Source organism: Pteronotus mesoamericanus, unplaced genomic scaffold (assembly GCF_021234165.1).
Source record: "Pteronotus mesoamericanus isolate MK-2021 breed Mesoamerican mustached bat unplaced genomic scaffold, CSHL_Meso_final scaffold_174, whole genome shotgun sequence".
NCBI classification, from domain to species: Eukaryota; Metazoa; Chordata; class Mammalia; order Chiroptera; family Mormoopidae; genus Pteronotus; species Pteronotus mesoamericanus.
The window spans coordinates 9,207,795-9,222,463 of record NW_026555309.1 but is presented as its reverse complement, the minus strand read 5'-3'; the positions used below and the strand labels follow the sequence as shown (position 1 = coordinate 9,222,463).

The 14,669-nt window shown below is 37.8% G+C and overlaps 1 protein-coding gene across 1 annotated transcript in view; it reads right to left on the bottom strand.

Moving 5' to 3' along the window:
* Window positions 1–14,669, bottom strand: part of PREX2 (phosphatidylinositol-3,4,5-trisphosphate dependent Rac exchange factor 2) — a 228,740-nt gene that overhangs the window by 129,997 nt on the left and 84,074 nt on the right. The window contains exons 8-12 of the mRNA XM_054590233.1: window positions 13,626–13,729; window positions 11,513–11,662; window positions 8,727–8,871; window positions 4,567–4,667; window positions 335–438 (exon numbers count right to left, since the gene is read on the bottom strand). Coding sequence (XP_054446208.1) covers window positions 335–438; window positions 4,567–4,667; window positions 8,727–8,871; window positions 11,513–11,662; window positions 13,626–13,729 — 604 coding nt within the window. The remainder of the gene's footprint in view (window positions 1–334; window positions 439–4,566; window positions 4,668–8,726; window positions 8,872–11,512; window positions 11,663–13,625; window positions 13,730–14,669) is intronic.

Below are 14,669 nucleotides of genomic sequence, written 5' to 3'. Positions count from 1 at the left end.
GTATGTCAATATAAATTTTGTCAAGTATACAAATAAAAATATTACATTAAATTTATATCAATTCATGTATCATGACCACTTATTTCTACATGTAAAATAGCTTTCAATGGATATAACCTTCTGAATGATGCAACCGCATTACTTCCATAGAGAACTAGGTAAGAGAATGAAAAAATGATTTAACATTAAAATTCTTGAAGCAGCAAGAAGAAATTGAGAGTTTTGTCATTTAAAATTTGTACCAGAAGAACATTTTAACTCTTTCAACAGCATTTTATCTTGCTCAAGTATGCCATGAATTCTGCTATTGATTAAAGGTTGTGAAAGCTATTACCTTTGAAATCACATCCTGCATCTCACTTCTGGGATAAAATGTTCCATCATCATAGCGAAACCTATATAACATCTGTTCTGGTTTGAATTGATGTTTATCAGTAACTAAAAACATAAAAACAACATATTAAAATACTGACAAACAAAAAAGTGGCAGCTAAAAACAAGTGCCTTTATGAAATATTCCCAAATATGGAAACTTTGGTTTTACCAAAAGCTTTTGTTTTCCTGACACAGTAATGCGAATCCACTATTTAGACAGTAAGATTCTTATTACGATTTGGTTATATAAAACATTTACCATTTTCATATAATGACTTAAGAACTAAATTGAGGTTAGCAACATTTAGTTAGCATATTATGTGCATTTGTGTGTAGTGTATTTATATTTACATAAGAGTTTGTGTTTTCTATTTCTTTACAATACCACAAAGGTGAGCAAAATGTGCCCTTTAAAAAGCAGATATTCCAATAAGTGAGTTATGTTTTGAGTCGCAGCCCTAGAAGGGAAGTTTAACTTTCATCCGTTTTATACCACAGTGATCAAGCCAAGACCACACATACACCAATCTTGACCGTTTATCCTGTGTTTAGATTTCCAGAGAAGATTACATAATTTCAATATGTAACTGATTCCAAAATTTTAACAGTTTTATTACAAGGAGAAATGCTTTTTTTTTTTTTATGTCACTTAATTTTTTTTTCTCGGTGGAAAATGAGAGTAGTCAGGAAAATGAGAATAGTCATCCTTCACTTGCATCTTTAGAAGAAAATTTTCATATTCATAAAAATTCCTCTTAAACTTCCTCTCAATTTATCTTTTTTCCAGAAGTCATTTCACAGACAATTATTTTTAAAAAATGACTCTTCTAGAAAAGAAAAACCTCAAATGGAATCTCAAAGGGTTTACCTGAAAATGTTTTCTTTACAGGGAATGCAAAACTTGCAAAAGAGGTAATTTATTGCAATGTGCTCTATTTTCATGATTAGATAGAAGACTCTGACCTTTACATTTTGCTAACAATGTTGTAGGGGGAGAAAAAGCTGTCAGAATTAAATCTCATGAACTACATTTGGTGAATACAGAAAAATAAGCCAAAAGACTTACAAAACACACACACAAAGTTTTGCCTATTTTACCCCAACCCATCCAAACCACGCGCATGGCTTGTATGGCTTGTAGCCATAAAATTGAGACAAGATTGCTGCCCATCCACCCCCAGCCCCCCAAAATTAAAGACAGGCAACAAAGTCTTTTGGCATCCCTTTCTCAGAATCAGCCCAAAAATCTGAAAAGAAAAAACAAACATTGTGTGAAAAATAAAATAAAATCAAGAAAAATATTTTGAAATCGTATGGCATCTTTCAAGACCAGTTATTTATTTTTCCTATGCCACCTACCTATTCCCAGTTTTATCCCTTAAGGCTCAATGAAATAAATTGTCTTGATATTCCATAATTCAAGGAAATGTTGGGCCCAAATTCTCTTGCCACCGTAAAACACATGATGGTTTAACCTATTCAAATGGAGTGCTAAACCCTGAGGCAAACTCCTGTGACTTGGAGAATTAATCTGGGGTTCATCTGCATGGGTAAATGTTGAACAGCTGCCTCTCTGGGTGGTAGCTCTGATTTGTACCATTCACCAAATTTCTGTGATATAAATACTCTCACAATGGCCAATTTCAAGCTACTAAAATTGGATTCAAGCTACTAAAACTGAACGGTCACTTAATACAGAATTAGACATGCAGTGACACGTTACATAGTATTTCCATCACACAGAAGTAACAAATATAAGTAACACCAAGAGCAAGCACAGCTAACAATGCAGTAAAATAATTAGGAAGTGATGAGTTTTAAGAATATATTACTTTTGTTTATAATTTATGTACCCGTATGTGTATATAATATAGTAAAATAATTAGAAAGTGATGAGCTTTAAGAATATATTACCTTTGTGTATAATTTATGCACTTATATGTTTCTATAACTTAAATCTTAATAATAGATGTGTTTAAAAATCACCTTGCACATTTTTTAAAAATATAATTACCAGCTCTCTCTAGCTTATACAGGCCAACTTCACACCAGTGAATATGATGAATGAAGTCTCTGAATTCTCACATAATCATTTATAATGTAAATAGTAGCACCAGACAAGAATACTATGAGCACATCACAGAGAAACCATGTGTGCTTCAACCCATGAATTCCTGGTATAGCAAGACTTTACCTCTGATGAAGTTCTCAGCAGTATTTGCAATGTGAATAACAGCAATAATAGTCTAATTTCTACTTTTTTTTGCTTGCTTTCCTTAGAACAGATGGCTCATTCAACTTTATTTTAGAAATTCTATTTTCACTAAAACGCAGTTGGAACCACATACTAATGAAAGTAGCATGTGTAGTTCATATTCTTCATTCTAATAAAATTAATGTGATATTGCATAATATGTTTTCTTACATCTAATTTGGGGGAATATGTTAATTTTAAATACTTAAAAAGAGATTCTTTCCAGTGACAAAAATTCTGTATGCCAAATCTGACGTTATAACTGATCAAATTCGGAAAATAGTAATAGCACAGGCCATTAAAATCAAACTGTGGTGAACAGAATAATATCAATAAGAGAGCACTACAGTTCTCAGAAAAAGAGTTAATCAATGATTAATAAATATCACTGTCAAAAGGATTTAAATTCCCATAAGTTAAATGATCAAACAGTTCTAGCATTTGAAATTTCAAAATAAATTTTAACCCAGAATATATCTATCACTTCCTTTTTAAAATTGTATTGTTGAAGAGCATGTCTGACATAGGGGAGATAGGTTGATTAGGACTGAAATTCTCCCGTTCTGATATCTCTTCCAAACAGTCTTTTGCTGTTGGTGTTTTCCTTTCACGAGGGAGAGAAAGGGAATCCAGAGGACTCCTATCTAGATGCATGCTAGTGTGTGACATCAGGGGCACCCAGTGTGGTGGGAAAAACTGGGGGGATCTAGTTTGCTTCCAACCCTCTCTAAGTTAGAAAGAAAATGAACATCAAAATGCTAGAGCCAAGCATCCATATTTATTCATAATTCCCAGTCTTTTTCTCCTCTCCCACATTGTACATTAGGCATTCTTTAAGCTTTTATTCTCAGTCTCAGTATCATTGCTTTCTTGTTTTTTGTTTGTTGTTTCTTATTGATGTTCTGAGGAATCTGATAACTCATCGAAATGATTCCCAAATCTGTCTCTCACTTCCTCTACCCTGAGCTTCACACACACATTTTTAACCTTTGCTGGGCACTTCTCTATGGGTGTCTCACATCTAACCCACAGCAAATATTTATTTTTCTCCCCAATGTGTTCCTCCTCCTGAATTAGCTCTTTCTGTTATCCAAATAGAAAGCTCAGAATATCTGATTTTGCTCTTCATTTTTCATCTCACCTCATCCGATTATCAAATACACTGTTTCAGTGTCACCAGAATCTCTGCAATGGGCCCGTCTCATCACACCCACTGATAACGCCCTGGCAACGCCCTGATCCTTTCAATCCTGGGCATGAATGGACCCCCCAACACACGGGGTTCCCTGCAGTCTCTCCATTGCTGCATCTGTTAGCTCTAAAACAAATCCGGTCACTGCTTTGCTTAAAAGTGTCCATCAGTTTCTTACCTCTAGAATCAGCCAGAGATGCTACAACCAGTGAGTTAGGATCTTCTGGATCATGTGTCTGTCCACCTTCCTCACCCCATCCCCTGCCCCAGTAGATTCACTATGGAAGTGTATTGTCTTGCTCCATGAGACTGTGCTGGTCCCTGAAGAGGCTCCCATGAGCTTCCCCACTCCTGTCCTTGAGTGCCCTATAACACTCCCCCGGGTGGGATGTCCTTCTGCCCTCTGTCCCTGTCCAGAGTTCTATTCAGTCTACGATGCCCAACATTAATCCCGCATCCCTCATGAAGCATTTCTAAGTACCCGCCATCCCTTCCTCCACAGTCCTACAACACTTACCTGCACTTCTGATTCTGGACTGCATTGTAATTGTTCATTTTAAAGTGAGGAAATAGATCACTATAAACCTGAAGCACAGTTCTAGATACACTAGCCACTCGAAAATGTTGGAAAAACATAAGCATCCTATAATGTGGACAATTATTATAAACTGAATTAATTGATGGAACTAAGATACATGCAATCTATGAATAAATAGAATAAGTAAACAATTAATAAAATTATTACCATGGTGTATAATTCCATTTTCTAATAATGCTTGTCCCAAGTGAACACCTTCTTCAGGCCTGTGAATCTCTCCAATTTCCAATAGCCATGACACAAATTCACTGCAACAGAAATCCAATGAAAAGGTTAACTAGTTATTTGTTCCCCAGGAAGTCTCTCTGTGCTATGTATTAATCAAGTAGCTATGAAAGAAGTCCTCAAGATATAAAGGAATATTTTCAGTGAATTTCAGCATACATTTTTCATATACATAAAGCCTACAGTTATTTAAATTGGACTCTTCTAGAAAACCCATGTTCATGCATTCAGACTTAACCTTCACCATACTTAATAACTATTTAACTTATTGAGACTTCTAAAAAAACACAAAGGGAAAATCTTAAAGTAGCTTTACTTCTAAGGTTACTACCCACATAAAGGCAAATTGGGACTAAAGAGCATAAAACAGATCCTAAACACAGCTAAAGGACAGAACTAGATAAAGTAATAATGACTTAATATAAGAGATAAACTCCTTTTTAAAATATTTCAATTACAGTTTGCTTTCAATATTATTTTATATTGGTTTCAGGTGTACAGCATCGTGGTTAGACAGTCATTGTCAAGGGGATGTGAAGTACAGTGTAGGGAATATAGTTAATAATATTGTAATAACTATGTTTGGTGCCAGGTGGGTACTGGTAATATCAGGGGGAACACTTTGTAGAGATAAACTCTTGATGTGGTTTTCCAAGCACAAAGAACCAGTAGGTCAGAAACTCCAAGGGGGTAAACAAAACTGCGTGTCCCGTACGGCAGACAGAATTCTGAAGGTGTCTTCCCACACCCTACCAAGAATCCCACCCCATGGTTTTTTAATCACACCTTAATGTAGGCTAATGTAGGTAGTCCAGTCCATGGATTTTGCATATGTAATTAAAATCCCAAGTCAGTTGACCTTAAAATATGGAAATTATCCCACAAGGCCTGACCGGATCACTTGAACCCTTCGGGGCCTTTGGAAGCAGAGACCTTAGGCAGGTGGCCTGAGAGGAAGTGAGGAAAATTAAAAGTATAAGAAAGATTCAGCATACTACTGCTGCCTTTGAAGGTGCAGGGGTCATGACGCAAGGAATGCAGGCAGCTTCTAGCTGAGAGTGGCCCTGGCCAACAGCCAACATACAATGGAACCTCATTCTTATCATCATGAAGGGCTGAATTCTGCCAGCAACCTGAATGTGCCTGGAAGTGGATTCTTCCTCCAACTCTCAACATAAGAGCCCCAGCCCACACCTTGATTTTGGCCTTATGAGAGCCTCAGCAGAAAACCCAGTATTGCTCACCGGGACACCTGACGTATGGAACTAGAAGCGAATAAATAAGTGTTGTTTCAACCACTAGGTATGCAGATAATTTGTTTTGCACTAATAAAAAATTAATACACACCAAAAGACATAGAAAAGTTTTACTAAATTTTTTCAAATTTTAAAATTAATTGGTAAATTTATTGTCTCTAAACTGTCATCCGTAAGGAATACTGCAGCTCAAAACCATCCATCAGCACTGCCTACCACACACAGCTGCTGTGGCTGCTGTAGGTGTGAAAGACGAAGGTTACAGCTCTCATCTATCACCATGTGGGGGGGGCGGCGCGGAGCCCCGGGCATGGTAGGTAAGAAGGGGGATGTTTTATAACACCTAGGAGAGAGAGCATCAGCGCAGCAGTAAATTTTTTAAGGCCATGTGTTACCATTAAAGGAACACTAAACACAGAGACATTTTACAATAAAAATGTTATCACATGTGTTATAAAAAAGTAACATTTGACATTTCACATAAACAAATGAATATATTTTAGGACCGTTTCATTTTGCACAGAGGCTGGAGAAGCAAAGCCATAGAAAGCATGAAGAAATTACTTGTTCATTTATTTCAAAACCAAAAGCAACACATATGGTTAAAGTCAAATAGCCAAGGAATATGGAATCCTAAACATGAAGTCTAGTCTAACAAGTACATTTTAAGGCAGAAGAAGTTGTTAAAGTGCTTTCTATTCTTCTATTAAATAAGCACCATCCAAAAGAAAGAAAATAAAAGATGTAAGTGAAATATAAGATAACAGTTAAGATCGCATAATTTGCAACAAGACAACCTGGATTCAGATCCTGCCTCTGCTTCTGATAGCTGTGTGATGCTGGACTAGTAAATCTAGCTCACTGAACCTCAGATTTTTTACTCCATAACAGAAATAATATCAGCCTCACAGTGCTGTTACATGATTAAATGAGCTGATAATGTCAGGAACCCCGCACAGTGCCTGGAGCATTGTGAACACTTATTAAATGTCAGATACTGGCAAGCGTGTTGGAATGGCTGATATGTAGCTACAGCATAATTTTATGTTCTGACATCATCAGATCCTCAATGTGTCAAATTCAAATGAGTGAAAAAGCATATTTCAAGTACTGCTATATATCATGAATATGGACGAAAAAGGGGCACTGCAATAAATCTAACCAAAAAGAACTTCACAGGGTAATTTGATCATAAATTCCTAACTGGGCAGGTCATGGTGGACACAAGAGGGAGTGTGCCACTATGGAAAAGAATGCAATTAATAACAGCTAACATTGACTGAGTCTTTTATGCATCAGACACTCTGGGGAATACTTTGCATATCATTGCAATAAACTAGAACTACAGCCACTGGAAATAGCGTGGGTAAAGGGTTAACAAAAACCCTTCTCCTTCAACACAGACAGGTTTGACCCTGGATTAACTTCCTGACCTTGTTTCCCTAGAAACCTGATGAAGGCAGGGTGTCAGGTGCTTAGGAGGCAGCGTGGCTTATGGTAAAAATGACCCCGATGGCTAAACTGCATACTCGTAACACCTGATGAAAGCCAGAGCTTGAAGTGATTCTCTCGTAATAGACATGCCCTTGTGGGGACCTTGGAAGTTAAGCTTATGAGGTTGTTGGTGGAAATAGTGTCTTCTTTGTAATATGGGGCTTCTAAGCCAAGGCAGGCTCACATTTGCCCTCCCTTGCACAAGAGCCATCACCTGGGGGACTAGGAACACTAACAGCACAAGCCTGTTGGTAGCCATGTGGCCTGCTGTGAGGACCACACACACTGAAGAAGAGACAAGAGATGCCATGCTGCCCTCCCTGCAAGCACAAGGTTTCTGACCTATATTCTCCTAATGGGTCTCGGAGCTGGTGTGGCCCGTGGTGAATTTATATGTCTGCACAGCTAACTAAGCATACATTCTGACAGATATTACAGGTAAGCATTATAATAATTCTTCATTTTTAGAGAGGAAGGAGAAATTTAACTTTTCCAAATCTCAACTAGCTAGTGGCAGGCCAGATCTGGAGACTGTCTGACTGTGAAGCCTGGGCCTCGAACTGCTGCCCTAGCCCGCTTTTATAGACCTGACGTTAACATTCACTAGCTGCATGAACTTGGGCACGTTAAACTTCCTGATCCCTAGTTTCTGAATCTTTATAAAACATAAGTATGTATTCAAGCATCAGAAATAATGTACAGAAAGAATCCAGCCCAGAGCCTGGCCTACCTGTAGGTACCTGAGGGACCGCCCTTCCCTTCAGCTCTGCCTGCTTAACCCAGCAGGGACTGGCCATGTGCAGGTGTCTGCAAAAACCCAAGGACACACCAGCCCTTTTGTGTTCAACACCCCAGGCCACTTCCCTGCCTGTTGCTCCACGCCTGGCCCCTGACATGACCCACTTTTTCAGACCCTTCATCTAGAGTCCTTCATCCTGAACCCAGCTGTCAAAATTCCAAATTAACTGGTTGCTTAGGCTGCATTTTTCCAGTTCTCTAGTCTTCTCTTTCAGGCCTTGTACTCACGTCCTTGCCAGACTCTGTCCCCTACAGCACACCCGCTTGCCTGCACAGCCTCTGCTTTGCCCTTGGAACACAGTACATCAGGAATTACTGAAGTCATAAATGAATGAATAAATGCCTTAAGTTTCCTTGTCATGGCTCCTAGCTCTACGACCATTCCCTCAATCCACTATGGTCCAGGAAATTTTGATAGTAAAAGAATATTCAAAAATGCTTAGGAGAATATTTTTTAAAGGAAAACAACACATGGGGTGGTCACAGTACATATATTTATGCACACACACCCTCCCCCCAGGTCACCAACCCTACCTTCCAAGAAAGCATTTAGGGAACGTAGTCAGTTTTCTTTTTCTGTCTTTGATCAGGTTTCCTTGTTTGCACATCATTTTATAAAGTTTCTCACCCTGTTCAGAGATCATTACCCAGGTGTCTTGCTCCATTCCTAATTTTAAACCTATCAAAAGTGAAACAAAGGACAGGTAACTGAAGAAGTCTCTTCATTCATTCATCATTAAACAAACATTTATTGCATGTCTACCATGTGCTGGGGCCATGGATACAGAGCTCTGTATTACAGGGGCTGGTTTTCAGGAAGTTCATGGGAGACGGGGAGATAGTGGAGGCAAGATGCCCAGGGCCATCTGGCACCTTTGTGCAAGATGTGTCTTAAAAGTACATAGGTTGACCAGTGGAGGCAGAACCGCTGAATCCCACACTCTATGGGCCCCTTCTGCAGGACTCACTCAGCACAACTGGATTGGGTGGCCCCAGAGGCAGCCTTAGAGGAAAAATTGTGATAAAATAGAGGCACATTCAGAGTAGCTCCTTTATCTGAGAAATGTCCAGTAAGAATTTACAGAAGGACCCTGTCTGGGTACACAGGTATGAATAGGATTTGCAGAGAGAATGAGTCATGAGAGCTAACTGAGGTGAAGCAGTACCAACAGAAGCCCTGGGTTTAGGTGACAGCATAGGAGATGCACTGGTGTGTTAGGCACGGTCCTTGTTCAACTGCAGTTCAAGGTCCTCCATTCCTTAGGTACTGGGAAACAGTCTGTTTTATCCAGGGGGAGAAGGCAGGATAGCGCAGGAAAGGAAGTATTGTTGCTTTGGAAACTAAGCTCAGAGGACAAGCTGAAAAGGAGAGAGTTTAAGAGCGGAAGTCCTGGGAACACTGACACTCAGTCAGTGACACTTTCATGAACAACTGTTCCGCAAGAGGAAGAAATACTTGAAGTATTTTAGTCTTCAAGCTACAAAATTTCTTATTAACATTTTATTTTTTACAATGCAGGAGCCATAACATCTCTCAGTAATAGTGAATAATACATTAAGAACTGAATCCTAGCTCGTGTGCCTCAGTGGATTGAGTTCCGGCCCATGAACCAAAGGGTCACTCGTTCAATTCCCAGTGTAGGGCACATGCCTGGGTTGTGGGCCAGGGCCCCAGCAGGGGGCACTTGAAATGCAAACACATATTGATGTTTCTCTCCCTCTTTTCCCCTCTCTAAAAATAAATAAATAAATAAAATCTTTAAAAAAAAAAGACTTGAGCCTATCAACATACAGACTTATAGAATGTGCTTTCTTTCCTTCATTCTTTCTCCCCTTCTCCACCCTTGTAGGGGTTCTCAGACATATCTACATGCGTAATCATTCTGAAAAATAAAAGCTTCAATTTGATGAAAAGTTCAATTTATCTTTTAAATAATTTGGTATGTTTGAATTAATTGTTAGATTCAAAAAAACTTAGGAGTCCACTATGCATTAATAATCTTTGTCTTAGAAATTCCTATCTGGCTCTTTATCCAATATCAATCAAAGGAGGAAGTATCTGGAAATTCTTACATCTCTGTGCATTATGGATATTTTAATTAAGACATAAACTTTTTTCATTCTTCAAGGGAATATATCTGAAGATAGAAAGGGCTCTTTGTATTCTAAAATTATATCGCCAATTAAATGTTTTATTCCTAGACCTCCAGGGAAAGGAAAAACTACTGTCATGTTTCTTATCAATTATTTGATAAAGAAATTAGTAGTTATACAAACATTTCTACTTCCTAGCTGAATTGCAGAAATATGGTTACTTGCAGACAAACTCCACACAACTGAACATTGCCAGACCGAACACCTCCCGCAAGTCTTGCTAAAAACATGAAGCAAATTTGAGCTAGGCCCGCCTCCTGTGAACAAGCTCCTTATTGGGTTACATTACATTATATTCAATGGCACTGTAACATTTTTAAAAGGTTAATAATATCCAAAGTGCCTTATTCAGTAATAAGGACACTAACATATTTGGCCTAGGAATTTCAGTGTTCTATTAAATATACAGGGAACAACTGTTGCAGGCCCTACAACACTGTGTATTATTGAAGCTTATCTCTTAAAGGACAATTTGGTGATGATGCTTTAGAAATGGCAAGAATAAAGTGCAAATAAAATTGCACAAGTTTTAAAGCAAATGAAACTATTTGCTGTAGACTGAATGCCTGTGTGTGTGTGCCTGCCGAAATTCACGTGTTGAAACCTAATGCCAGCGAGTTGGCATTAGGAGGTGAGGCCTCTGATAGGTGATTAGGTCATGAGAATGGAAGCCTCATGAATGTGATTAGTGTCCTTATAAAAGAGACTCCAGAGAGATCCTTCTTGCTCCTTTCACCTGGTGAGGAGACAGCAAGAAGGCCCTGTATGAGAAAGTGGTCTGTCACAGAACACAGAATCTGCTGTTGTCATGATCTTGGACTTCCCAGCCTCCAGAGCCATGAAAAATAAATTTCTGTTGTTTATAAGCCTCCTGGTCCCTAGTAGTTTGTTATAGCTCCCTGAATAGACTAAGGCACTATTAAAAAGACACTGCCAGTCACAATACAATTATTTTGTTAACTACATTAGGTTATTCTTATCTTTTATTTTAGTAAGTAACTGTGGGAAGCATTCAGAAAATATTTGAGCATGGGGCTTACATCACATAGAAAGTTCAAGTGAATATTAAATACCTTTTTACTTTCTCATAACTTTTGCCCATTAAATGCTTTTCTGCTAAGTTAGACTCTCCACAAAGTATAATAGTGCCCAATTCATATACCCACTTTTTCGTCTTTCTCTTTCTTTCAAAATAGCTTCTAACCATTCATGTTTCTCTTCGGGTGTTTTTGCCATACACACAAACCATTTATTTTTTGCTGTGTTATGTATCTTCCATCCATTAACCACGATGTGTCCACTGCTATGGAAGTCAGCTGGAAGTGAATGGGCAAAGGTGAATAAGCAAATGTTATATATACTATTATATCAATGCAATCATTCAGTTCACAAAAGTTCTAAAACCAGTAAATTCTTCAAATTATCTTTGCTTTATATGTGTGCTGAAGAACAAAAGCACTAACAAAATGTTTATATATTGAATGCAGACAGTGCTCAGTAATGGACCATTTCTAACATCACCCCTCAGAGTCTCTCACTCCCCTACATCTGACACAGATACACTGAGGACAGCATTTGATGCCCATCCTGCCAAAGGCCCTGGATTCTTACATGTCTTTATCTAACGTCCCAGTTTCCCATGAGCACAGTAACCAAGTAATCAATACAAAAGTCACTTAGACGACCAGAGTATGTGGTATTAATGTTGGCAACCACATCATCTGAGGGAGAAGGAAGGAAGTGAGACACAGGGGCTCTGCAGCCATGGAAAAAAGGGAAGAAAACAGAGAGAATGCTAAAGCAACAGCGTGGAGATTGGACTGTGCCTTCCCCTTTCTCACTGCCACCACAAGCAAAATGTAGTGTTTTGGATGTTCTCTTGAGCATTCAGGTTACTGAACAAGAGAGCTGTTCATGTTTTAGACAGGTAGCATTCTAAGTGTCACTAAACAGTCTCCTTAGAAGCTTTAAAATGAGTTACTGCCACCGTATAAAAAACAAATGCACATGCCCTGTCATGGAAAGATAGCCTGCTAGGTCCCACATGTGACCACAGGAGTCTTTGCAACTGGCCTAAAGTCTGCAGCACAGAAAGGGATTTAAAGTGTGAGATTTCTCCCTGATCCTGCTGACTAACAGCTCCACATCTCTATCCCACCATCCGCCAATGAGGATCATCTTCACAGCATGACCTGTTCCCAAGGTAAGTTCCCTGTCTCAGGAATGACCTGAATTGTGTCCATTGCGTGTCTTTTTCCCATACCTGCGGCAACCACAGTTCACTCTTTTAAGTTCTGGACAATTTGATAGGATGCTAACAATAAGACAGAGAAATGGCACACAGGAGAGGATTTGAAAACCTGTGTTCCCAACAGATTATAAACATGTTTCTCCCCCCTGAGACCCAGGGATGACAACAAAGGTATGTGGAGCAGGCGTGGGGGGTGGGGCTAATCTGTGTCCCAACACCATGTTTAAGTTGAGTATTACAAAGACATTTCTCTACATGGGAATAAAATCTTCTATCAATAATTAATATATTTTACATTATCTTGTCTGTTCTTTTAGAAGCATACTTTTGAAATTTTAATTAAAATCATTGGGGAAAGAGTGATTCAATTAACTAAGCATTCATATTATAGACAACTTTTTTCCAAATAGTAAATCATTTAACTTCATTTTACTCAATATTTGTGGCTAATTATGATTTCCATACCTTCAAATCTACAGAGCAAAAGTTTGCTATCTTTGTGAAATAAAGAATTTAAAATGAAAATTTACAATGAGAACTTAAAATTACAAAAACCACCTCCACCCACAACTTTCTCATACAAGCAAATTGGCAACCTGTTTATATTAATGATGTATGTATAGTTAAAATAAATCTAGAGTTTGCTATATTCTATATTGGATATATTATAGAAACACAATGTCACATATATAGGTTTAACATATAGCATAACTTAAAAAAATCAATTTATTCATTAACTATTTTCTGCACTCACACTCTCTAGACTAGGAACTGTGGGCGTCTCCAAGTATGCTATTTCTACTCAGCTATTTCTTTGTATCTTTGTGTTTAACGTCAGTATGTTTCAGCCAAATATAAATTCCCGTTATGACAATAGTCCTTCTCTCCCCTTTGCCTTTTTCCTCTGACTGCTCTACCTAACAAAGTATTTCAGAGCTCTAATGCACTGCATGTGAATTATTCAAGTGAGAAGTCTGTCTTATGAGGGAGTTTACCATTGAGCTTTCATTGTAAATCTTATCGCTTACCTGTGCCATCATCCACGTTCTCCACTTCCATCACCTCTGTATTGATCCGGCCACGAAAAAGGTATCGATGTCCATCTGTAGAGGTCTTGCTATTCTTCAACCGTCTTATAAAGGAATGAAGTCACAAAATCATTATCACTCTACTTAATGGAAAACAATATTGACGAATATAAGCAAATATTTGAAAAAGAGATACCAATTCAAGCAGTGATATCGAATGTTAGGCTCTTTATGTTTTTTACTTGTGTTCTCCCATTCATAACAGCACTGGTTGATTTATGAGATGTGTCTTATTTCTAGCTTTTTAAATAAACTAAAGCTCTGGGCTCAATATATAGGTGGAAAGGTAAATATGTGCTTTTGTTCAATATAGGATCTCAATAGTGCCAAATCAAACTCTGACAGACTAAGAGTTGATTAAAATTTCATTTGATTTCTTTCACCTTCATTTCACATTTTTCAGTAAGTAGCTGGTAATTCCCTGGTAAAATTCAATTTGTTCTTATGACTCCTCTGCAAAGAGATTAACTCTGCTGGTTCTTAAGCATTATCCAACTGAAAATATTTTCCTATATTGTTTATATGGCATGATAACTGTACATTTGATAGTAAGTCTCTTAATACATTTATGATCCTTCATAAAGGTTTTATTTATTTTCAAAATATTCCAAATGTTCCAAAACTTTGCATATAGTGGGTCCAGTACTGGTCTTTAATCTTTAAAAGTATATAACACAAAGTTTTAAAAAATCAATGAATTAGGTCATTATGTATGTTTATAGTTGAATCACTAAATATTCAGAAGGAATTGTTTTAAAAACTGAGTACTTTCAATTAAATTTAAAAGGAAAGATTGTAGGGAATGATTCAAGAGGATTAAAGATTACCTAGTCACTCAGGAGATTTCAATTGACCTGAACTATTCAAATTGACTTATTGACGAAGTCTGGCTAAGAATTTGATATGCTAAAATCATTATTCATCTATTGTGTAATACAGAGACACCTAGCAAAAGGTAGGACGTAACTGCACGCCATCTCCAGT